Below are 25,308 nucleotides of genomic sequence, written 5' to 3' on the forward strand. Positions count from 1 at the left end.
ACCATTGCTTTTCCATGATTGTTTATGCTAGTGAGAAAGCTATAGTGTGGGAATTATGAGACAGGATTCAGGAAAAGCAGTAGTGAGCCTAAAAATCCACAGCGAGACCAAACCTAGTCACATGCTCTTAAACAGGAAAAGTTTCAAAGGCAGACAAACTGTGTTCAATATCTGGTCTGCCTAAAAGTTACAGAAGCTGAAGCCATTTATATATTTATTTCCCATGAGGCTGGACCTGGTCAAAGAAGATGGTAGATTTGTTTTGAAAGACTCACTAGATGAGGAGTTTTGTTTAAAGACCCTGGCTCCCAACAAAAGAAAAACTCAATGGTTTTCTGGCAGCTCCAGCCTAACAGTTTAGGATCTAACTTTCTGCTGAAAATTACAAAGGCTTCTAAAGGAACAAAGTTCCTAGAATTAGTGTCAGATGAGCCAAAACTAAAAAGAAAAAGAGTTTTCAGAAAACTAATGAGAAAGACATTTTGGCCTCAATGCAGCAAGGGATGAATGTACCCATGGGAAAAAATGATGAGAATTAAAATTTCTCCATAGTAACAATTCCAATTAATTATTTGAAACTAAGGGTTGATTTTCTAAGATTATGAGCTATATAGTCTGTTTATATCTTTAAAATTAAGATTATTTTCTTCTTTGTATCTGCCTACCCAGGCATTAATAAGAATCTTGTAGGGCTGGGAGTTTGGCCTAGTGGTTAAAGTGCTTGCCCAGCATGCATGAAGACCTGGGTTCGATTCCTTGGTACCACATACATAGAAAAAAGCCGGAAGTGGTGCTGAGGCTCAAGTGGTAGAGCTCTAGCCTTGAGAAAATCCAAGGACAGTGCTCAGGCTCTGAGCTCAAGCACAGGACTGGCAAAAAAAAAAAAAAAAAAAAAAAAAAAAAGAATCTTGTAATGGAACCTTAATGGCAACCTTAAAGACTCTACTTTCAAGGTAAGTTTGTCATTTTGAAGACTTGGTTTAAGGGATAATAGTAGTAAAAATTTTATTTAGGTTCCAAATAACAAAAATAGTTGGACATCTACTTAAATCTCTTATAAAAGCAAGAGACTGTATCAAATGGAACTTCAAAAAATGGAAATGAGGTGTTTTTTTGTTGTTGTTGTTGCTGCTGTTTTTGATTTCTGTCTTGTTTGTTCACTTACCTGTCTTGGTGGGGGTAAGGGGGGACAGAAATGGAGAGACAAAGGGTGAACAAATATAGCAGTGATACTCAACACTATGTTGAAACAACTATACAACTTGTGGGTAGGGATGGGATGAAAAAACTAGAAGATAGCAAGGGAAGGAGTGATATTGTCCAAAAAGGCATTGTACTTTTACCTGACTTATATAACAGTAACGCTTCTGTTTGTCACCTTTATGATAATAAAAACATGTTCAACTCCCCAACAAAGTATGAGAACAACAGATGTTAACAAAATTCTTATGAAGAATTACAAGTTTTTTACATGATAACATTACTTTTGACATAATTTGGTGATGGTTCAGTCATAAATGTATCTATATATATTTTCACTGAAATTAAAATTAAAGATTTGACTAGTGGTAATGCCAAAAAAAAGGAGTCACTTTCTAGCAACAATGGATAATTTGAGTTACAGAGTGAAATGTATCATTTCAGCAGAGTTGATTCCTGTTGACAGATTTTATCATTCAAGACAAACAGGCTGTTTTCCTAGCAAGGGAACAGAAGTAAACTCGGTGTGGTCACCAGAACAACCTTGGAAGAGGTTATCATATTGAATGGAATGCTGTTAGGGTCCATGTGCACCAGAACACTCCAGACAGGGATGAAACCCAAGCCAAATCAAGCAGCTCTCCTCATAATGAAAACTACAAGTCTGGCATTAAGTAGGGCTGCACCTGTTAGAAGTAAAATTTGATACCCAAAACATGAAAACCAGGCAGTCAGCAGTTGGTCTAACATATAAAATGCATGTGAAACGAGGGAAAGGACTTTCAAGAAATCAAATTCCTGGACACATCCCTCCATATCTTCAACTTTGCCTCTGGATCTCAATGACCTCTTAAAATTATGGACTTTTAGTCTTTTGAGGAAGGATTCTGTTCATAACCCAAACTCAATTTTCAAACTCAGAAATACACTGGGTTTCTTATGTCTTCTGGGATCCTGTCAGTTCTAACCTTCTATGTCACACACTCCCAGAACAAGGCATTTACCTTGCCTGGAGGAAGGCAGAACCAGCTTTCCCAACACTGTTGCCACCCTTACTCCATATCTTTTCACACACATACCTGTTTCCTTCTTGCTTCCCTTTCCTCCCTCTCGGCTCTTCTTCAGCACAGCCTTCAACATTTTCAACACTCTTGTCTCTACACTGAAATGAGGAGAAAAGAAAAAAGGTTGGAATTATTGGCAGACTACTTGCATATTGACCTAAGAGAAAACAGTGCTGAAATAGATTCCTCAGGATAATGTAAAGGCACTTTGAGTTTACTATGACGAAGCCCTAGTGGGAAACTACACACTTAAGATACCGGGATTGCTTTATAAACTTTTAATAGAAGCCATCAGAAGTTCACTGTCTTGTTATAAAAGTTACAAAACAATACAATGGTGCATTCACAGCATTCCATATCTAATTAAGATTATGAGGCTAAACCTGGGTCCATTGCTATGACACATTTGGCACTGTAATATGGTTTACCAACCCAAGTTCATCAAAAGAAGACATTAAAACATGAAATAGAAAAGATAATGATTAAGAGGAAGCTACATGATTAAAGGCAATGTTTTACAGGTGCATGGAATTATATAAGCACAAGGAAAACATTTTGGAAGGTTATGGGAACACAACATACTTTACAAGTATTTACAAAATAAACAGTGGGAACACATTTTAACCCTGATGTCAGGGAGACCCTATTAAACAACACATACTCCTGCATGTTTCTGTTACATATAGTTATGACTTTCCACCCAGAAAGGGAAGTAAAAACAGGCCTGTGGCACTATTGCAGAATCCCTTGAAGGAATGAATGTATTATAATGCTTACAAAACAACACAATTTAAAGGAATTATTCAATAAAAACTATAAAAGCCTAACGAAAGAAATTAAAGAGGACACTAGGAAATAGAAAGACATCCCATGCTCATGGCTAGGGAGAACCAACATAGTGAAAATGGCTATACTGCCAAAATTGATATACAAATTCAATGCAATCCCCATCAAAATCCCAAAGACATTCTTTACTGAAATAAAAGATATAATCCAAAGATTCATATGGAACAAGAAAAAACCTAGAATACCCAAAACAATTCTAGGCAAAAAGAGCAATGCTGGTGGTATTACAATACCAGACTTCAAACTCTACTATACAGCCATAATAACAAAAACCGCTTGGTATTGGCACAAAAACAGACCAGAAGATCAGTGGAACAGAAGACCCAGAAATAGAACCACATATCTATAGGCAACTTGTATTTGACAAAGGAGCCAAAGATATACAGTGGAACAAACACAGTCTATTCAATTATTGGTGCTGGCAAAACTGGGCAGCCACATGCAGACAACTAAAAATTGACCCTAGCCTTTCACCATGCACAAGCATTAACTCAAAGTGGATCAAAGACCTCAATGTCAGACCGGAAACCGTTTAACTGCTACATGATAAAGTAGGATAGACACTGGAACTCATAGGCACAGGCAAAAGATTCCTGAACAGAATCCCAGGGTCACAACAGATTGGAGAGAGACTCGATAAATGGGACTACCTAAAAATAAAAAGTTTCTGTACAGATAAAAACATAGTCGCGAAAGTAGAGAGACAGCCAACCAACTGGGAAAAGATATTCACCAATAATACATCTGACAAATGCTTAATATCCAGTATCTACAGGGAACTCAAACTAATCCCCCACAAACCCAATAAACCATCCACTAAATGGGCAAGGGAACTAAAGAGAGACTTATCAGAAGAAGAGATTAAAATGGCAGAAAAGCATATGAGAAAATGTTCATCATCTATGGTCATAAAGGAAATGCAAATAAAAACAACTCTAAGATACCACCTTATCCCAACAAGAATGGCCAAGATTTTGAACTCAGACAATGACAGTTGCTGGCAGGGTTGTGGAGAAAAAGGAACCCTACTGCACTGCTGGTGGGAATGTAAACTAGTTCAGCCACTCTGGAAAGCAGTGTGGAGGTTTCTTAAAGAACTAAAAATAGACCTTCCCTATGATCCAGCCATACCACTTCTGGGCATCTATCCTGAACATCATAACCCAAGATATGATATGGACACCTGCTCAGGTATGTTCATCTCTGCAATATTCACAATAGCCAGGCGATGGAAACAATCCAGATGCCCTACTGCAGATGAATGGATACAGAAAATGTGAGATATATACGTGTGTATATATATATATATATATATATATATACACATACCACAATGGAATTCTACATAGCCAACAGACAAGATAAAATAATGGCATTCGCAGGGAAGTGGATGAATCTAGATCGAATCAGGTTGAGTGAGAGAAGTCAAGACCTAAGGAACAAAAGGTGCATGGTATCCTTAATATGTGGCTATTAAATCCAAAGAGTACAAGAGGGAGGACTCAATATCTGCATATCCAATGCTATGTACATGGTAATGGCAATATAAACATAACTATATAGACATGAAAACCTATGACTCTATAAACATAGTGTTTTATTTCACAAATTAGTATGTTTCTATGAGATTCAAACCCTAGCCTAATTTTGAATAAATTCTAAATACTAAGTCCCAGTGATTGTAATTAGAGATTCCCTTCTTGAACACTTATTTGTTAAACTTGTCATTTAAAATATGATGTAAAAATCAACGTTAATAAATTATTTAATAAAAACAACCACAATGGCCCATGCCTAAGATGAAACAGTAAACTATCCCCACAGAACAAGATAGACAATAGCACTATTATTTGATCATGAAGCCACTGTCCTTTATCTCTCTCTTCCCCCACTAACTCACATGACAGCTGGAAAACCACAAACATTAACAAATCATACTGAGTTATGTAACCCAATAAATTTATGTTGATGTATTAAGAGAGAAAAATGGAAGTCAAGTGGGGTGCTGGTGAACAGATATGAGGTGGAGAAGGAGAAAGAAGCAAGGGGAAGGAGAGGACCTCCCTAGCTTTGAGGCTTCCAATGTCCTGAATGTCACAGCCCATATCATCTCCCAATCCCTAGAATAAAGAAGTTTGGAGAGGCCCACTGAGAAACCTCCTTGGGCTGCCATTCATAGAATCACAAACATAAGCAGCTGGATGACCCTTTTTATCCAGCATTAACAGGCCAGTATTTATTTTTCCACATTGTTTTCCTGATTAAAAAAAAAGAGACCCTGAGAGACTGACTCGCCTAGAGGGTCACTCAGCTAATTAACAACAGGGTCAAAATTCAAAATCTGCCTAGTCTCAGCAAGGGTTTGCTTTCCTCCTATTTATTCCATAGCTCTACCGGCTAGCTGGCTGCTAGCCTCTCATCTCAGATCAAGAAGGCTTTAAAAAGTAAACAAAACTGAGAGATATAAGAAGTATAATATTGGAAGTAGAATTTGGAGAAAGTCATAATGCTTGTTAGAATTACAGAACCTTACAAGCAAGTCTTTATACACAAAACAAGCATGGTCCTAATTCTGTTTTGAAAATGCTATCTAAGCTAGGCACTGGGGATCATGGTTCAAAGCCAGTTTAGGCAGGAAAAAAACTGTGATGTGAGATTCTTATTCACTTAATCACCAGAAAACTGGAAGTAGATCTGTGGCTCAAAGTGGTAGAGTGTTATCCTTGAGTGAAAAACTACCCGAGCCCTAAGTTCAAGCCCCATAACTAACAAAAAGAAAGGAAGAAAGGAAAAGAGTGAGAAAATGATGGAAAAAAGGAGAGAGCAAGGAGGGAAGGATGGAGGGAGCGAAGAAAGAGCTATATAAATATATAAATGGGCCCTGGTTGAAAAAAAAAGTTTGATATAAGTAACCAAATTGAAGAATCAACATCATACAGGGTCTGGAAGAGAGCACAGTCTGCTTCCATGAGTCCTATAGAATCTGGAAGAGGCACAGTCTGCTTCCATATGAGACCTGTGAAAACAAATTTCTCTTAATAGACTTAAACAAAACAATAAAAATACTGTGGTGTAAAAAAGGGAAGGCAAGCCAGTAGCCCACTAAAATTCTAGCATTCTGGAGGCTAAGGCAGGAGGATCGTAAGTGTGAGAGCCATCTATCAGGGTTACCTTGACAGACCCTTTCTTCAAAATAATAATAAAAAAGGACAAATGAAGCAAATAGATTCAGTATTTATAGCACAGACATTTTCTTCTTAAAGTCAATTTACCAGGGTTGAAATTTACTGGACTATACACACTCAAAGCCTGGTGCTGTCCCTTGGCTCTTAAACTCTAGGTTAGCACTCTATTACTTTGAACCATAGCTCTGCTTTTGGTTTTATGGAGATAAGAGTCTCAAGGACTTTCCTGCCTGGACTGGCTCTGAACCACGAACCTCAGATCTCAGCCTCCTAAGTAGATAGGATTACAGATGTGAGCCACTGGCACCAGCTATACACACTTTTAATCAGGAAATATCAATAGACACATGCCATAGCTTGTCCATGGCCCCTTAGAGACACTGCTGGGGGTTCTTCCAGATCCTGTATCTACTGACTCTCTGACCAGCTTAGGCCCTATCTTGTATTGATGCTTCTGGAATTAATCACCTGGTCTTTACCAACTTGCAGCAGGCTCCTGTCTCATTCATTCAAAACACACATGCCACAGGGCAAGGCCATGATGACACTGACTTTGGTTCTTCAGCCCAGGCACCTTCCTTATTTTAGGGAGCTCAGCTGTTTTCAGGCCATTCACATCTTCCACATCAGTGGCCTTGAGTTCAGTGAAAGAGGCTATCAAATATCTGCTGTCATTTTTTTTTCTTCCAGTTCCTGCTTTCATCCATAAATAGCAGCTCAAAGGGAAAGCTTAAATTTATTCTAAAAGCTATTCAAACAGTGACCTAGAGACACTGTATTAGTTACACCTGAATGCAAAAAAGGGCCCTACTACCACCACCACCATCACCATCACCGAATGTAGACAACAGACGTAGATATACAAACAAGAGGTAGAAAACAAGACTACATAGCAAGTTTAATTCTAAAGTCAACAAATATCCAATGCCACTATGCAAAGTCACGTGCAAGTCCCAATTATCTGTAACCCAAAATCTATGATATTCATCCTGAAGACTGCTCCTCTGGATAGGGATATAAAAAAGAGCAGCTATAATAAGATAGACAATCTACACTGCACCTGCCAGAGAAAACTGTCTGGCATACTTGGCAGTGTCCATGAGCATAGAAACACACAAACCCTCACATACAGTTCTGGCTATCAGAACTAGATGCTATTAAACATTGGTACATAAAAATACATCCTTTTGTTCTGAGTGGCTTCACCAAAGAAGCACCTAATAATTTAGCTCCTTTCTTAGCCTGCCAGGAGTGAAGAGCATATTCTGGTTTAGTTAACACAACTGTCTGGCTTGCTGTCAGATACAATTCTGGGTACAAATTAATAAACCAGTGTTCTGGCTTTAAACAAAAGCCCTAATGAACTTTGTTAAATGAAGCCAGTCACTTTGGCAAGTTTCATCCATTGAAGACATTAAGATGAGCCTGTTTCTGACTCCAGTTTGAGGACCAAAAAGAGAACAGTGTAAATTCTTCAATGACAATGATGCCAAGAAAACAGACCTGTAAGTGAGGTCAGCAGACAAACCCCAACCAAGTACACTCTGCTTCAGCATACAGCTCCTTTACAGAAGCCGAGTCAGCCACTGTCATTCCCCAACTGAGAGGGTGAACACTGACCTGCCATGAATAAGAACCAAATAGAAATGATACAAACCAGACTTGTATGCAGTGATTCAGACCAACTGATTAAAGCCCAATAACACTGAAAAAAACAAACTGCCACAAGCAATAACATTGTCCCTGCAGTACTAAGAGTACAGTAGTATAGGCACAAGGATCACAGGATAAACTAAGAATGGTTGTCCTTTATTACATTAAATGTCAAGCTACAGAATAAAATCATAGGTAAGGCTGGAAACGTAGGTTACTTGTAGAGTGCTTACCTAGCATGCATGAAACCCTGGGTTCAATTCCTCAGTACCACATACACAGAAAAAGCCAGAAGTGGTGCTGTGGCTCAAGTAGTAGAGTGCTAGCCTTCATCAAAATCTAAGGGACAGTGCCCAGGTCCTGAGTTCAAAACTTAGGACTGGCAAAAAATAAAATAAAATCAAAAACACAGGTATAAAACTGGCCAAATTACAATCCCTCAAATTCTTAGCTTCAATGACAGGAAGAAGAATGAATTTAAAGTTGGATTCATTCTTATGAATGTATTTTTCAGCCTGGTACTAGTGACTTCTGCCTATAATCCTAACTACTTAGAGGAAATAGATCTTACCATCATAATTCAAAGCCAGCCCTGGAGGAAAGTCCATGAGACTCTTATCTACAATGAACCACCAGCTGGAAGTACAGCTATGGCTCAAGTAGTAGAGCACCAGCCTTGTGCAGAAAGAGCTAAGAGAAAGTACCCAGGCCCTGAGGTCACGCCCCACTACCAGCATGTGCATGCACACGCATGCACACATACCCCCCATACAAAGATGTTTCAAATCCAGGCATGGAAACACAGACCTATTATCCTCTACTTCAGATATTGAGACAGAAAGATGTCAAGTTCAAGGCCAGTTTAGGATCCACGGTGAAACTCCATTTTAAAATAAAATACATTTCAAAATATGGAGATCATCTGTTATAACTTCATACACTGGTATACAGTACAGTGATAGAGCGCCTGCCTAGAAAGCTTGGGGTCCCAGGTTCAATTCCCAGTCCTATGAAAAACAAAGAAAACAAATGATATTCATTTGAGGAAGAGACTGTTGTATTTTTCTTGAGGAAAAGAATGTTGTATTTTTCTCTGCCATTACAAGCATCGTGGCTTACACCTCTGTAACAAAGGCAGATTTACAAGCAGTTCATATGACCAATCTCAACATGACTCAGGAGCCTCAGCAACAAAAACCTAGTGATCCAAGAAAAGCTATTTTTAGGCAGAGGTTTGATAAAGAATGGCAATCTTATGGAAGTACAACTGAGCAAAAGAGACCTAATAATGACAGTAAAGTGGGGGAATCTTAGCCAGTCTGTTTGTCCAGATGCATCCTAGTCTCCTGGAAATAGGATGCATTAGATCCTCAGGAATAAGGGTCCAATGACCTACTTTCAGTCAAGTTAAATAGAAAACTCCTCTATTCCTGCACCTCAGAGAAGGGTGAATGGAAGTGACCTCTTCTACGGTATTAATCTGGGAAAGAGTTACATCTGGAGCTGTATTTTAAGGTACCACATTATGAATCCAACCACTAGAGGAAAGACCAACCTCCTGGTTACACTATCTGAAATTGACAGAAGAAAACTTATTATGATGTTCATCTAAAAGAAAATAAAAGATGAATTATGGCCTTTAAAACGCCAATATCCTCAAATTGCCTAAATTCCCTATTTTCTACTATCATTCCACAGCTAAGTTTCTCATAGATTCTTTCCTTCAAAAAGAAAAATCTCTGGAAAATAACATACTATCAGAAGTTATCTCTGGTATTTGTCACTTAGTTCATCAGCTCTTTAGGACAGGCATACTATCTCCATTTTAGAATCTGGTACAGCATATTATATTCACATCTAAAATATAACCAACACCAATACAGGTAAAACAATGAGATGCTTTCAAAACAAAACAAGAATCTGTCTTTAATCACAACAGTACCATAACCTTTTTGAAAGTAGAGAAGAGTACCAGCATTAAGACAGTCCTTTTCTAGAGTGCCCTACTGTCTCAGCATGAAGCTTAGAGTTGAGGCAGTGACTATGCTTATTTTTTAAAATTGACAACAGAAGCCAGAAGACAGGCATCATACCTAGTCTGTTCTTGACATTCGTTGTCTGACTTAACCAGGTTGCTGTAAACAGAGAGGAGCTATTTCCTCCCAAATTAAGCAATTAACCAACATCTCCACACCAGTTTATAATGGAAAAAGAACATGATTATATATTCTCATTGGCAAGAAATGCACAAAAACTCAATTAAATCCAATAAGATGTCAAGCAGTGAGATATGATGAAGAAAATGCTGCACTTCATAATGTCCTTAAATGTAGGCTAAAATTGCAGGTCAGTTGTCTCAATATTTAAACTCTCATTATTTTGTGCACACTATAACTTAAGGAGTATCTCTCATCAAACCATCCAAATGTCCTGAAAGCAACATTCTCTTAAAGATACTTCCTTTGTGAAACTAAGTAACATATGAGGCCAGTGTGGTAACATTTCAGAAAAACAGTGGAAACTGGTACATATAATTACTAAGAAATGTATTTTTAAGATAAAAAAATATCCTAATGTAAAGACCTCAACATGCCTTAGGGTTTGAGTGTGGTTTTTTTTTCAGGGTTGGGGGGGAATATTGGGATTTGAACTCGGCCTCACTCAAGTTTTTGTTCACAATTGGCACTCTACCAGTTGAGACATGAGCCCATGAGCCCATCTATTTGCTGATTATTTTGGTTACCTCTCAGACTTTTCTGCCCAGGCTTGCTATAAACTGCAATTCTGGAGAGCTCAGCCTCTTAAGACATGAGCCTGTTTTGTTGTTTTGCTTTTATAATGGAAATTCTATTTTTAATTGTTTGAGAAACTTCCACATTTCTTACCATAGCAACCACATGACCACACTCTAACATATTCTTGCTAATACCTGTCTTTTTTATTAACGTGTATTAATTGTACAAAGGGTTTCCTTGTGATAGTCCATGTATTTGAATTATTTCAATCATATTCATACCCCCCCAACATACATATACCTTTTGTCCTCTGGATAGTCTCCATTTCCAGTCCCCATATCACCCTCCTATCATTCTTCATTTTCTAAGGTAGAGAGGAAATATTTGAGATGAAATATTTACTATTTTTCTTCCTTAGGATAATTCATTTAAGATAATTATCCCCAGTTTGACTCTTGCAAGTAATCAGTCAGCTGCATGTTGGCCTTTAGGATTTCTCTTTGTTTTGACAATATTGTTTACCAAAAGAAAGGAAATGAGAGTTGTCAATAGCTCTGCAGCAATCTATAATATATAGAATATGGTAAGAGAAAACTAGGCAGAATAGACATCATAAAATGAAGCAAGGAGGTCCTCCAGTAGCAGCTCTGAAAATTCATGGGAAAGTGTATTACAGAAGCAAGAGCCATGTCTCTAACCCTCCCTGAGAGATCCCAGGAGGCTGTGTTGTATGTGTTTGGGGGGTGGGGGGGCAGGAACCGCCTCAATGCATTCTTGAAATTCCAGCATCTCTTTTTTTCTACTCCCTATAGCATAAAAAGCCTAGAGATCAATAGACCTGGTCCTCAAAATAAGACTGGAAAGAAGAGGACTTCTTCAGAACTGAGGCTTCATACAGAAAGGAGTTACAACAATCAGAAACAATAGCCTTAACTTGCACAGCTAGAAAATATACCAGTAAGTAATAACTACCGTTCCCTATACCACAAGTTCCAACCACTTAAGTCTTCTTCATTGAAACCTAATGAAGCCTACAGCACTATTGTTTATTTCCCAGCCAGGTTTATCTTAACACAACAACAAAAAAAACCCTACAAATTTAAGTAATTCTCCCTCAAACAAGTATGAGCTCAAAAGGAGAAATAAAAAAAAAACAAGTACAGCATTTCTGGAAACAACTATCCTGCCTCTGAGACAATCACTCCCAGGCTAAAGTACCTCTTCCATATAGCCTTCTCAGGCCACAGTGCATAAAAGATGCCCTTTTTATAATCTAACAACTCATCTTACAGAATGCCCTTGCTGACCCACAGGCTGGCTTCCATTCCTTCACTTGAATGTTCACTAATCAAGTGTCTATCTTTCTACCCTAGTAGAACATACTAACTGTAATATTATACAAGTTTATTATACAGGTATTTAGATCTACTAGAAGAAGCAAGACTCCTTAAAACCCACCCCAGAATCATTTTCTAGTACAAATCTTATCATTTAGTTTGGTACTATTTTTTGAATTCTGTCCTTGAACTTGCTAATAAGTGTTCTACCACTTGAATCATGCCTTCAGCCCATTTTGTTCTTTGCATGTGTGCACCTACTTGCCTAGACTTTATACTCCACTAGTAATCTTTGAGCCATATTTCTCCAGGTCCTCATGTCCTGCCTATGTAAGATTACAGGTATTAGCTACCAGTACCTGGCTGCTCTGGTTATTTTTAAAGGAGGCTCTCAGTTTTTGCCTGGGCCAGCCTGGACCAAAATCTTCCTGTTTACCACTCCAACTCAGCAGGGAAGACAAACACAGACAACCAATCATGCCTACTGATCTTTTTGCTAACCTTGAACTCAATCCTCCCAGCTCTCTGTTGAGTAGCTAGGATTATAGGTGGTTTGCCATTAGTTACATTAGTCCCAAGCCTTAACCTTATTTTAATTACATTATATCTGCTTCTTCCTCCAAGTAGGCAGAATTTAGATGGTCATATGGTACCTAACATCCTTCACTGTAATCTAGTATGTTTCTGGTTTTCAGCATCAATAGATGGTTATGGAATAACATAATCCATGTTCACATCTCAGAAGGAATGACTGGCTGTACCTCCACCAGACTGTCACTCTAATGAATTTAAGCAAATGCAATGCCCTCATTTAACATGAAAGATCTTGAGCAATGAAAGAAACTGTCTTGGTTCTCTGGGGCTAGTGACTAGATGAAATGGGTAACAGGCTGACTTTTTCAGTTGCGGAATGAGCTGGGATTCAAAAAACCATACCCTAACTTTGACATCCACACTGAACTAAAGAAGAATGGAAAGCCTCAGAAGCTAAGCCTCTCAGACCTTCTGTCTTCCTTTTCCTGCTTCGCTTTCTTTCCCAAGGCAAGTCTCAGAAACAGGAATTCCTCTTTCCCATAGGGGGATCACAGAAACTAGAAACTCTCTTTCATGCAAGCCATTAAAAAACCCTAAATACTTAAATTATCAAACGTTCCCACCTTTCTATGAAGAAAAAAGGCCAATAAAGATACTCTGATCTCCCCTGTCTGATAAATTTTAAGAGCCATATTCCAAGGCAGTCCTGCCTATACCCATGAGCAGTAAAGAAAGAAAGCTATATATATTTCAAGAATATGAACACAGTTGTGCTTGGTTCTCCTTCATCCTACTGCCATACCACGTTAACTATCAGTATGTTTTTCTTCATTCTACACATATTCCTAAGAACTTATTCCATGTCAAACAATGAAAGTGAAAGTCAAATATAGTATGATTGAGGAGGATGAAGATAATGTTAGCAACTGGGTGCTGGTGGCTCATGCCTGTAATCCTAGCTACTCAGGAGGCTGAGATCTGAGGATCGTGGTACAAAGCCAGGTAGGGCATGAAAGTCCATGGGACTGTTATCTCCAATCAACCACTAGGAAAAAAGGAAAAAGAAAAACCAAAGTGGCACTATGGCTCAAGGGGGAGGACGGAGGTCTTGAGCCAAAGAGCTCAGGAACAGGACCCAGGCCCCAGAGTTCTGACTGACAAAAAACTAAATAATGTTGGCAAAGTTGGGTGGGAGACTAGTAACGTTTATACCTCCCTTTTGACTATAAGAAAATAAAATTAAGATGCAGTGAAGGTTCAGAATAGGCCTGTGGAGGATGAGACAACCAACCAGCAATCTGAAGTTCACATCTCAGAATGGTGCACCTGGAATTAAGGCTGATCAGAAAGGCAGTAGTGGCCTGAAAGATAGGAGAGCCAGACAGAAAAGCAATGGTATCTCTAAGAAATCAGGTAACAGAAAACAGTGAATGAGTAATTTTTAAAGAGTCTGCTTTTTTCAATTTTGAGTGCAGAACAATTCCTGATGACAGTTAAAAGACCGACAGGTTTGGTGATAATAAAGCCAGAACTTGAACCCAGTTCTCACTTCGAAACTCAATAACTGAACAGCTACCTCCAAAGTGCTAAAGTGCTCAGTCAACTGAGAAGTATGCAAGAGAACACTGTACAAGTCCCAAAGATAGGTAACTTTGAAACTATAACAATTAAGGATCTAGCCAAAGAGGGACAGGACAACATATCAACACAACCACCATATGAAGAACTTCCCAAGAAACCCTCTAGGATCTCAACATACACCACAGTCCCTCATATGGTCTTATGATGAGTTTTCCCCTTGTGTTATATATTAGAACTCTAATTCCCATCTCACACTGACCACCACTCCTTGATGAGTGACAACAGCCTGAATAAAAGTAGGAAGCATTCCTTCTACAAATAGATTTGAAACAAACTGGTCCTCCTTTCATGTGTTCATCTAATGGGAAAACTACTCCCTAACCTGCTCAAATATATAATTGCAGATTTAAAAGCAAAAACTTTGTTTCTTGTTCACAAGACCAGAGTAATCGTAATGCTGACAAACCATCTTCATAGAATAAGGCAGCCCTCAGAGGAGGGTATGGTATGAATGATAAGCTTTTAGTATGAAAGAAGAGGGGACCTTAAAGACATTTTTCAAAAAGTATTAAGAAGTCCTCAATCAATCAATGCCAGATGGATGAAGTTTGGTCTTATAAATCTAAAGAAATTAAAATTTTTAAATTCCACCGCAACTGGCCTCAAAGTGAAAAAGGTCAGATAACTTCAAAGATGCCCTGTGAAAGGCGGCTATTCATTACAAAAAAAAAAAGTCTTTTGCTTATGTAGCTGACAGATGACTCTTTTATTTAATGCCTCAGAATAAAAGACATCAAAATCCCTCTTTCACTTCTGTTAGTAACTATTGATGATGATGAATAAAGTTATAACCTCCCCAGGACCTACATTTTATTAGGGCAGGAGTTCTTAATAACACACAAGGTTTTCTCAACCTAATCTGGATGCTAGGCTATGATGAGTACTTAGTATGCATGTGGCCACTTAATCCTCACAGTCATTCTCTGGGAAAGATACTATCAATGTCTTCGCAGCCAGAGTAAGACAGTTCATGTGAACCTAGAACGTTGGTGTTCATTCAGGCAGCCTGGCTTCAGAGCCTAACCATGCAATCTCCATACTACATCTCTTCTTTCAAATAAAAATAAAAAGATTACTTCCTAGATGAGCAAGTGAATGCACGTATGCATGTGTGTGTGTGTGTGTGTGTGTGTGTGTGTGTGTGCACGTGCACACACACTCCAAATCTAGCCTCAAAAAGAATCTGCCTCCACTGAGATACCTACTGTCCACAATCAGTCCAGTTCTGCTAAGCATGCAATAAATCACCTATTTCAAACCACAGTGTTGTGACCTGGTGGCATCATACCATAGCACCACATGTTAAATGAGTAAATGCATGAGTCTACTTACCCACAGGGTATAAGACTAGGAATGGGGCCAGACTGCCAGTGAGAAGGATCATTTCAGGCAGAGACCTTCCTGTCACAAGGCCAGTGTTTTCCTATCCCTAACACTCACTTATCCTGTTGGGTTAAAAGGGAACTCTAAGAGACATTCCATTCTCACTGAGTGAACTGTAAGATTTTTGCTGGAGTAGGAGGGAGGTAACAGCAAGCAAAGCCTGACGCACTCTATTCTTTATCGGGGAAGTTATACATATAATTACCATAGGTTTTAGCTTTGAACATCAAGTTCTAAATTAAATAAAGTATGCCTGCAGTAAGAAGGCAATAGTGAGCAAATTCATGCAAGCCACAGAGCATCACAATTCTCTAGAGCTAAGGTGAATATCAGCATATTCATTGCTGAGCTCTTATCAGAGATTTGTAAGGGAAACCACTTTTGAGTGTAAACATTTGGTTGGAGGAATCAGTCTTCGAGTTTTGGAAACTGCCATCTGCTGTGTGAGAAAGATCAAGTGGACATGCACAATGGCTTTACTTCTTAATTGACTCCAGCAGTACCAGTATGGGGAATCCCAGAGCTTTAGATGATATGTCACAGGCAACTCACTCCAGGAAACAAAAGTCAAATATGGTATGTTTTTTTCTTTAAAGTTAGCAAATCCAGTCTAAAATCTAATCTCAAGGTAAGGTGATAAAGATACAAAAGGCCAACCAAGGCAGGAATTTGTAGGAATATGGACCCTGTAACCCAATAATGGTTAAATAGAAAATGTAATGCCAAAGAAAACTACTGCTAATACACAAACATAGAAATACTTACGGAATTTTAGCATGGTAGTATGTGCTCAACACATAAATAAGACAGCAGCAGATCTAACAACTTTGGTAGTTTGGTTTTTTATTTGTCAGTCCTGGAGTTCGAACTAGGGCCTCATGCTTTGGCAGTTTTTCAAGCAATGATGGCATAAACACTATTTTTAACTATGCCTAGCAATGTGGAACCAAATTCTTTAACTTCCATGTGGTAAGGTTATGTAATTTGTTATTCACTTTCATGAAGCACAGGGTACATTTTGGCTAGAGGTTAATGAAAATAAAGCTGTGATTTTTGTTATTCTTCCAGCCACCCAAGTTCATAGTCCATTCCCACCCAATCTAACCAACAACCCTAAAGTTAGTCAAGGACCCTGACTTAGAGGAACAGACTCAAATTTGGGAAAAAGCCACACTAGTAGCTCAGCTTCATTCCATTCATGGGACCACTGAAATCCTGGAAAATAAGCAGCAATTTACAGATTGGCAACCATGAACAGGATTGGGTGTTACTCACAGGCACGATGTGTTTCACAATAAATATGGAGTACCAGGATTGGTCTTCATCAGTTTATAAGAGCTGTTTAACAATGACGTCCATTACCACCAAATTAGTAACTTGTCTGCAAAAAATCAGGCCTGCCACTGCAGGAGAAAGACCTCTAGAAATTTACACTGTAAGGCAACACACAAAAGTAGAAAAGCCAGGCTTCACAGTTAGGATAAATGTATTTCATATACACTGCTGGCTTTAGTACTTTCTTATTGCTGTTCTTGTACTTAAAAAAATACTTACGACTTGGCAACTGCAGACTCTCAGTTAACAGGATCAGTTCTCCTAGTGAGAGAACCCATGGTTCAGTCTCTCCTGCCCCCTGTGCTTCATACCCTCAGGCCATTCCCCAGCTGCAAGCCCTAAATCAGGGGATGCCCGGAGGAAGATAAATATAATTCAGAGTCTAAAATACATGGACTTACTTTGGGCCAATGCCAATTTCTCATGGATCTCGGGTAACTAAGATGGTTTTTGTTTGCCTGGTTAGAAACTGCAACAGCAGCTGCAGGAGCACAATACTTTTTCTAGACTAATAAAATTACCTAAGTCTGGCTCATAATTTCATCTGTGGAAGCAGCCAAACTTCCCAGATAGACAGAAGCCTTACATTGTTCCAGAAAAATGTCTATTTGAGCTCTGAACTAACCTGGAAGCACTCAAACCCAACAGCAAAAATACACTGCCACTTAATTGTGAATTACAGAGTAATTCCTATGTATGGAGGTAACAAATGCTTATTTTTAGGAGATCCACAAAACCTCAGTCAAATCTATAAAGTTCAAGTTTTAATATCTAAAGTTATGTCATATGCCATGTATGAACATTAATTTTTTTTCTCTAAAAGCCAACTAAAAGGTTTGATGAAGGTTCTGGGCCAGTTTATAGTGAAACCTTTGATCACCATTTCTGTCACATCTGAGACCTAGGGAACAGGATTGTATTGTGACACAGAGAGAAACCACATGCACTTATCTTGCGGGTGGGAGCAGAAGCTACTGTTTCCAAAATAGCAATGTTCATTGTACATTTCTTATGTGTATTGATCAAAGTTGTTTAATGTAAGTGTGTGGTCCAACTGCCTCCTTTTAAGGAAAAACAGCCCAATTATTAGAATCCAGTGGAAAGCATGACACATGTATTTGAATGACTTTGAATTAAAGACAGTCAATGTAAAATTGTTCTACACAGACTAAAGATGTCACACAGATGTACCAAGTTTTTGTGGCCTCGGCAAAACATCCTTCTGGTACAGCAAACTATATGCATCTGCAACAAAGCTGGGTATAGAGAATAATTCTTAAATATTCAGATCTTATTTTTAGGTGGTAAGATATTCCCATGCCAACACTTTTCTGCTTTCTCACACACCTCATGACACCCATATTTCATTCAAGGTGTTGATGATTCCTTGAAAACCATAAAACCACATTGCTCTCTCATTTAGACTTTTGTCATGCCTCCTTTAATTAGTTCATTATTATTATAAATCTGTTACACACAGAAGATCTTTAGAAGGTCTACAAACTCTTAGGTTGGCCTGCATTTTACTTGCTCACCGGGGCCCTTGGTAAAGTGTCTTTCACCTTTACCAAAAAAAGACACATAGGTTTATTTTATTTGATATGTTTGTAGAATAAACAATCAGCTGCACAAAGAATAGAAATGAAGATAATCATAGATATCCCTTTTAGTCCTCATAGCCGTATCAGGTAAGAACTGTTTATTATCCTCCTTGGACAGACAAGGAAGTCAGGACTTAGAATCTCAGCAGCTTCCTCTAGGTTACTCCTCAGTACCTAGCACTTCAGTCCCCGCCACCACTGGGGCAAAGTCATATACTAGAAGCCTGCCTTTGTACTCAGTGATTTGAATTCCAAGTATTGTGACACACCACAAGAAGTCTCTGGGATGCAGTATGAAGGCTAAAATAAGCATTGCTGCAAAACTGCAGTGCTATTCTGATTATAGTTTTTATGAAAAATGAAGTGTATTCTCTTTTCTTCTTAAAGGTAAGCTGGATATTACAACCCCAAACTAGTAATTCCACACCAGTCAGTCCTGGCTCTTTCTTCTTGCTCTTCTTAACTTGGGAAAATGATCTGAATGCCCATTTTGATGCAAGTAATTCACAACTCTGCTTCTTGACTGTTCTGTCTGTGCTACTACAGTGTTTCATTTCCAACTTGCTGACAGCAATCATTGCAGTGCAAACTCAACACATCCAAAATAAAACATCCTCCTCACAACATCCAAAATCCACTCACCACCTGTGGGACCAGAATCCTGCTCAAAGCAACACCTGCCTTTGTTCCACGGAACTCAAAGCTGTTTTTATGACTTCCTTGCTCATCTCCTAAAATTCAACATACTATATCAGGCCAGTTCTAGCCGCTCTTCACTCAACCTCTAGAGAGGTCCTCTCATCATTCCACGGGCCTCCACCCACAACCTCTGGGCACACTGCTCTAATTGTAGGGCATGCAGTACATCAGAATCAGCCAGAAGTCACCATCCTAGACCCAGAGTTTCTGATTCCTGTGACTGGAGTGCAGCTTAAGATACCCAGCTGATATTATCACAGTTGGAGGCCCACATGCCAGAGAACTACTGTTATAATCTCTCCTAGTGTGCCATACAAATATTTCTAGAGTTTTCTCATCATAGAGCAGCAGCATAGCTCATACTCAATCTGAAAATTGTAGGCCCCTGATAAGTAAGCTTTGTACAGCAGTGGTGACCACTCACCAGCGCCCCAGTGTATGGCAGGTTAAGTTCTGTCAAGCTTTAGTCAAAACAACCCTACAGAATTCAGCCTTGCTCTCAGAGCAACAAATAAACGTATAAATTCCACAAATTGGGTTTTATACATTCATGGAAAGGCCCTGGTCCTTAGATAATTTTTGTTATCCAAATGTGATAGAAAAGGGGGAAGGATGAAGGAGAGTGGGAGGAAGAGGCAAAAAAAGCATGGCATTTTTAGAATAGGGCAAAAAGGTGTATACAGAAACAAAAATGAAGAGTTTGGGTTCTTTACCAGTCCTCAGGCTTGAACTCAGGCCCTGGGCATTGACCTTGACCTTTTTTGCTCAAGGCTAGCACTCTATCACTTGAGCCACAGCACCATTTCTGGCCTTTTCTGTTTATGTGGTACTGAAGAAATGAGCCCAGGGTTTCATGTACGCAAGGCAAGCAGTCTACCACTAAACAACATTCTCAGCCCCAGAATTTTTTTTTAAGAGCACAAACATGTCAAAATACAACCTACCACGATCAATTTTAGAGAACAATACTGCATAGAAATTTTCTTTGGGGGAAAAGACAGGAGCAGAAATATGGACAGGTGGTAGAGTGCTTTCCTAGCATGCACAAAGTCCCGGGTTCCATTCTTGGTATCACATACACAGAAACAGCCGTATGTGGTACTGTCACTCAAGTCCTAGAGCATTAGCCCTGAGAATGCTCAAGGGCAGTGCCCAGACACCCAAGTTCAAGCCCCAGCACTGGCCAGCCATAAAATAGGGAAAAAGAAAAAAAAAATTGAGGCAGCAAAGTGACTCATTAGCAAGCCAGAAGTATACCTCTAGGTGTAGAGCACAAAGTTCAAATAAGAGCAAACTGAATCCAAGCTCTTGGTGTCAAAATTTTGTAGGGTAGGGATGCTAGATGTTATGCAAGCAGACCCTTCTCCTCAAATCCCTCCCCAGTGGTTTGACTATCTGGTGTGTGGGAAGCCATAGGCCTGCACTTTTGATGATTCTGTTTTAATGTGCCTGCAAAATAACAGAAGTAGGTTCTATGTATGCTATCTTTTATTAATGAGGTCTTTACTTGAAAGAGCCTTTTCTGCCCTTACTTGCCTGCACATGACTGATTCAAACAGTAGGAATATTTAGAAATCTAGCAGAGCTTTAATTTATAAACAAAGAAGAGAGACTTATCGTAGTTGGCCAATTAATTCTCACAACTGAGAACTTCTCAAAAATTCCCTGAGTTTTAAGGCATTTTTCTTTATATCATCTCATAGATTCTCACAGGCAAAAAAAAAACATGGCCCAATTGTCCTTGTCTTGAGCTAAAAGAAGATCAGGGCTGAAAATTAGATGAAGCCATAGACAACTCAGAGGAGTTTTCATGGAATTATATCTTTAGCAGTTGCCTTTTTGTTGTTTTAACAAAATATCCAAGATGTAGTCATTAAAAAGGGAAAAAAGTACATTAAGCAGCACAAATCTTCCACCTATAAAAACAACCTCTTGTGATATCTAATTCAAATCCATCTTTAACTGAATTAACTTACTTTAAGCTAATCACCACTTTTTTTTTGGCAGTATTAATTGAACTCAGGGCTTCATACTTGCACATGAGCCATACCTCCAACCTTTTTTTGCGCTATCTGCTTTCCAGGTAGAATCCTGTTTTTTTTGGGGGGGGGTTGTTTGATTGATTGATTGATTGATTGATTGATTGTTTTGTCTTAGCTGGTCCTAGGGCTTGAACTTAGGGCCTGGGCACTGTCCCTGAGTTTCAATGTACTCAAGGCTAGTGCTCTATTACACAGCACCACTTCTGGCTTTTTCTGTTCATGTGGTAGAGTAATTGAACCCAGAACTTCATGCAGACTAGAAAAGCACTCTACCACTAGGTCATACTTGCAGCCCCGAGGGTCCTGTTTAATTGGCAACTAGCCTGGGCTACAATCCTCCTACTTGTGCTTCTTTGTATGACTGGAATGACAGAGTGAACCACTTGCCAGTAGTTGAGATTGTCACACAAAATTTTGAGGTGGGGACCAGGCTGGCCCCAGACTGCAATTTTCCAAATTCTGCCTCCCAAGGAGCTAGGATTATACAGTAGAACCACCAAGCCCTGCTTCGAATCACTTCTTAAAGGTCCCACCTCCTCTCAATACTGTCAAACTGGGGATCAAGTTTCAACAAGAGTTGTAGAAGGAACAAAAAACTACATCAAAAAAACAGAGGCATATGATTCTGTAAGAAAAAATATTTATCCTGACAGATTAAAATCTGAATAAGACCCAGTTCCTGCCCTCAAAGTCAACCTACTTGACAGAACTCTGAAACCGTCCAGTGACATGATAGAAAAAGAGAGGGTGAAATGATAGCAAAGCCTGTGGAGTCGGGCAGACCATTCTATAGATGTAAATCACAACACAATCACCCTTTACTTGCCCTGCAATCCTGGGTTTGTACTTATTTCTCTCTGAACTCTACATTTCCTTACTCACAACAAAAAATTAACTCCATTGTTGTGAAAATTAGACATATGACGAACACCTAGCCCTATATCTAGCATAATGTCTAACAAATGGTCTCATGTAAGTACACTTCCTTAATACTGGTCCACTTACAAATTCTAAAATCCATAGTAATTGAATGCTTCATGCAATGTTTTAAATCTTCCTTTCTCCTTTTGGGAACGTATTTACAATGACAGTACTTAATTACCAATTAAAGTATGGGAATGACTGGGAGACATGGAAGGATGAGTCACAAATTTCTGGCTTCAGAGACAGAGTAGAAAGTAGAGCCAATAACCAAAATGGGAAAAGCTAACAGAAACATGGGGGTGAGAGGCTGGAATAGAGCAGGAAGCTGGTGATAATTAGGGAGGAAATGAGTACAGTTGAGATAGCTTAAGTTCAGTGTACCTATGAATCATCAGAGAAGAAATGTCCAAAAAGATTGAGATTGAGGGTAAACTCTGAAACATGGAGGGTTTTATTAACCATGGTTAAAGCCTAGAAAAGTATTGAGATTCCTCCAAGGGGCTGAGTAGACTATAAGAAAACCATACAAGGAAAAACACCCAAGGGAAGACCCAGCAGGAAATAAAATAAAGAAAAGCCAACAGTGGTGACTATGCAAAGGAACCTTTAGAAGGTTTCAAATGAGTGGTCAGAGAGTATCAAGTGCTACAGAAAAGTCATTTCAAGGATCAAGAAGTGACACAGGGCTCAATGATCAGAGGCCATTTATGACCTCCAAAAGGGCAGTTTATGTTAAGGCAATGAAAATCACCTTTAAGGTCTTTTCTTCTTAAATTTGTACTTTTATTGACAAAATCATTACCCAAATATGTGAACATGTATATTTCATTTTTTTCAGAAAAAATTACAAGCATGAATACTAATCAACTAAAGAACTTACTAATAAGATTTGCATTCTTTGGTAATTTTTTCTTATTGTTATAATAAGGGTTACAGTTAGCCTAAGTCAGGTAAAATGTACTTTCTTTTTGGGCAATGTCACCCCTTCCTGAGTTGGCTCCTAGTTTTTCCCTTGTGTCCCCACCCACAGATTGTAGTGCATTGCAACATTGTATCCAGTGGGTACCACAGCTGTATTTGTATGTACAGTCTTTGTCCCTCCATTTCTGTGGCCCCCACACACACCCTCCCAAAGAAAGATAAAGAAAACAACAGCAGCAATGAAGAAAAGTAAATCTCATTTCCATTTCTTGGGAGTTTGTTTTGATAAATATTATTTTATATGATCAGAGGCATACTGGCAGCGTTCCTTTGTGTTTCTATCCTAAGAATATTCTTCTTTGGTCTCCCTGTGTGTGAATGCCTAGTCTTGTATAATTTATCTTGTCCCAATGGATTTTAGATCTAGCTTCTGCATATAGAAAAAAGCATGTGCTGCTTGTGTCTCTGAGCTTGGCTTACATTACTGTTCAAATCTTACCTTCAAAACTGAAACTCACCATTCTCCAAAAACTAAAAAGTAAGGTCTCAAATTGTAATGGATTGCAAGGCTTTCTTTCACAGAAAAGGAATTTCCAAAAAGAGAGGCAGAGTTCAAGGTTATCATCATTTAACATAATCTTAGCTATGAAGCTCCTCTCTACTTTTTGATATTTGACCCCAAGGAAGAGAAAATAAAACTCTAATTCTATGGCAATTCTATTCTAATTCTATGCAAAACCTGGAGGAGGAAAATGAATAGTTTTGACCAATCAAAACAGAAATCTGTTACCTCAAAAAAGGCTTAGTTTCAGTATGAAAATTCCTTGCAAAATTCTAGAAACAACTTTATACCTGGTTTCTAAATAAACTTCACCCTTGCTGAATTCAGCAAATTAATTTTCAATGTCCTTTTCTTCACTCTGATACAGTTATAATAAAAAAGGTTGTTCCTATGCAATTTTAAACTAAAATTATAGGGCCAGGAGTGTGGCTCAAGTGGTAGAGTGCTAGCTTTGAGAAACCTCAAGAACAGTACCCAGGCCCTGAGTTCAAGCCCCAGGACTAGCAAAAATAAAAATTAACTAAAATTATAAAATAGTTCACACATTTGGCTCCCCCAACAAGACTATGTTTGTCTTGATAGTTGATGTAAACTGGTTAAACTAGTTAGTGAAGTTCAAAATAACTTCCCTAAATATCTACTCACTCTAAGAAATCATTTGTTGTTGTTTTCATGTCAATTCTACATTCAAGCAACTTTTAAAAGTTAAATACCTCCAATATTAATAACTAAAATTGTTGTCCTTATATAGCAAAAGTGTGGACTATTTGAGAATTCTGAAATGTGTTGTCTTAAAAATACCATTTATTCTTTGTAGAGATGTGTGAATCTAAAGAAATGACTGCTGTGGGTCTTCTGGTCATTAATCAATACATAGCTATCAGTCTTATCTAGTGATACACACGACCAGCTTTACTTAAGACTTAAAAAAAAGGGTACAAAGACTCCTTAACCAAATTTTAATTCAGCATACCTAAAGAAGTCCCAGAACTCTAATTTTTAAAAAAAATTGCAGCAGATTCTTCTCTGTACTTTCACTGCCGTGCCCCTACTGAAAAGGCAGAATTCCTTCCCCAAAATTTTGGAGAGTAGTATAGTCACTGTTCCTTATTTGAAGCAGGGAATAATAAGAAATGAGTGCAGAAAATGAAATCCCAATGAAAAGCCACAATAAACAGATGGTAGAGCATCTATCAGCCTTTCACATGGACCACCAGAGGTATGGAATTAGCTTTAACCTTGACCCTCAGCCCCTACGGAGGAATATTTCCAACACCCACAGAGAAGAATTGAAGTCAAAGTCTTCAGTGCCCCTAATCAACTATAATGTGCTGAATATCCTTGCCTCATGTGAGCAGCTGATGTTTAAGTGACACTAGTGCTCTAAGTTACACTCACCTACCAGATTAGAGACCCAATTGCTCTCTGACAATTCTTGCTCTCAAGGGAAAAAGGGAATACTACATTCTATCTACTGAAGACAGGGAATGTGAAAAGGAAAGTGTCACCTTAGATTCATCTCACCCTCCTTCATGTAGCTCTGTTCCATAATTCACACATACAAGTACAACACAGGAAAACCACAGCACAGGTTGAGATTTTCTAAAGCCACAAATTGAAAATGATACTCCTTGAAATCCAGCAGG

The 25,308-nt window shown here is 38.7% G+C and overlaps 1 protein-coding gene across 3 annotated transcripts in view; it reads right to left on the reverse strand.

Annotated features, from left to right (window-relative positions):
* Window positions 1-25,308, reverse strand: part of Tanc1 (tetratricopeptide repeat, ankyrin repeat and coiled-coil containing 1) — a 222,862-nt gene that overhangs the window by 137,589 nt on the left and 59,965 nt on the right. For all 3 annotated transcript variants that reach the window (XM_090342784.1, XM_090342782.1, XM_090342783.1), the window contains one exon: window positions 2,280-2,362. In XM_090342784.1, the coding sequence (XP_090198910.1) occupies window positions 2,280-2,340 (61 nt within the window). In that variant the 5' untranslated portion in view covers window positions 2,341-2,362. The remainder of the gene's footprint in view (window positions 1-2,279; window positions 2,363-25,308) is intronic.

The sequence above is a fragment of the Megascapheus bottae genome, chromosome 12, assembly GCF_031878675.1.
Source record: "Megascapheus bottae isolate mThoBot1 chromosome 12, mThoBot2.hap1, whole genome shotgun sequence".
Classification (NCBI taxonomy): Eukaryota; Metazoa; Chordata; class Mammalia; order Rodentia; family Geomyidae; genus Megascapheus; species Megascapheus bottae.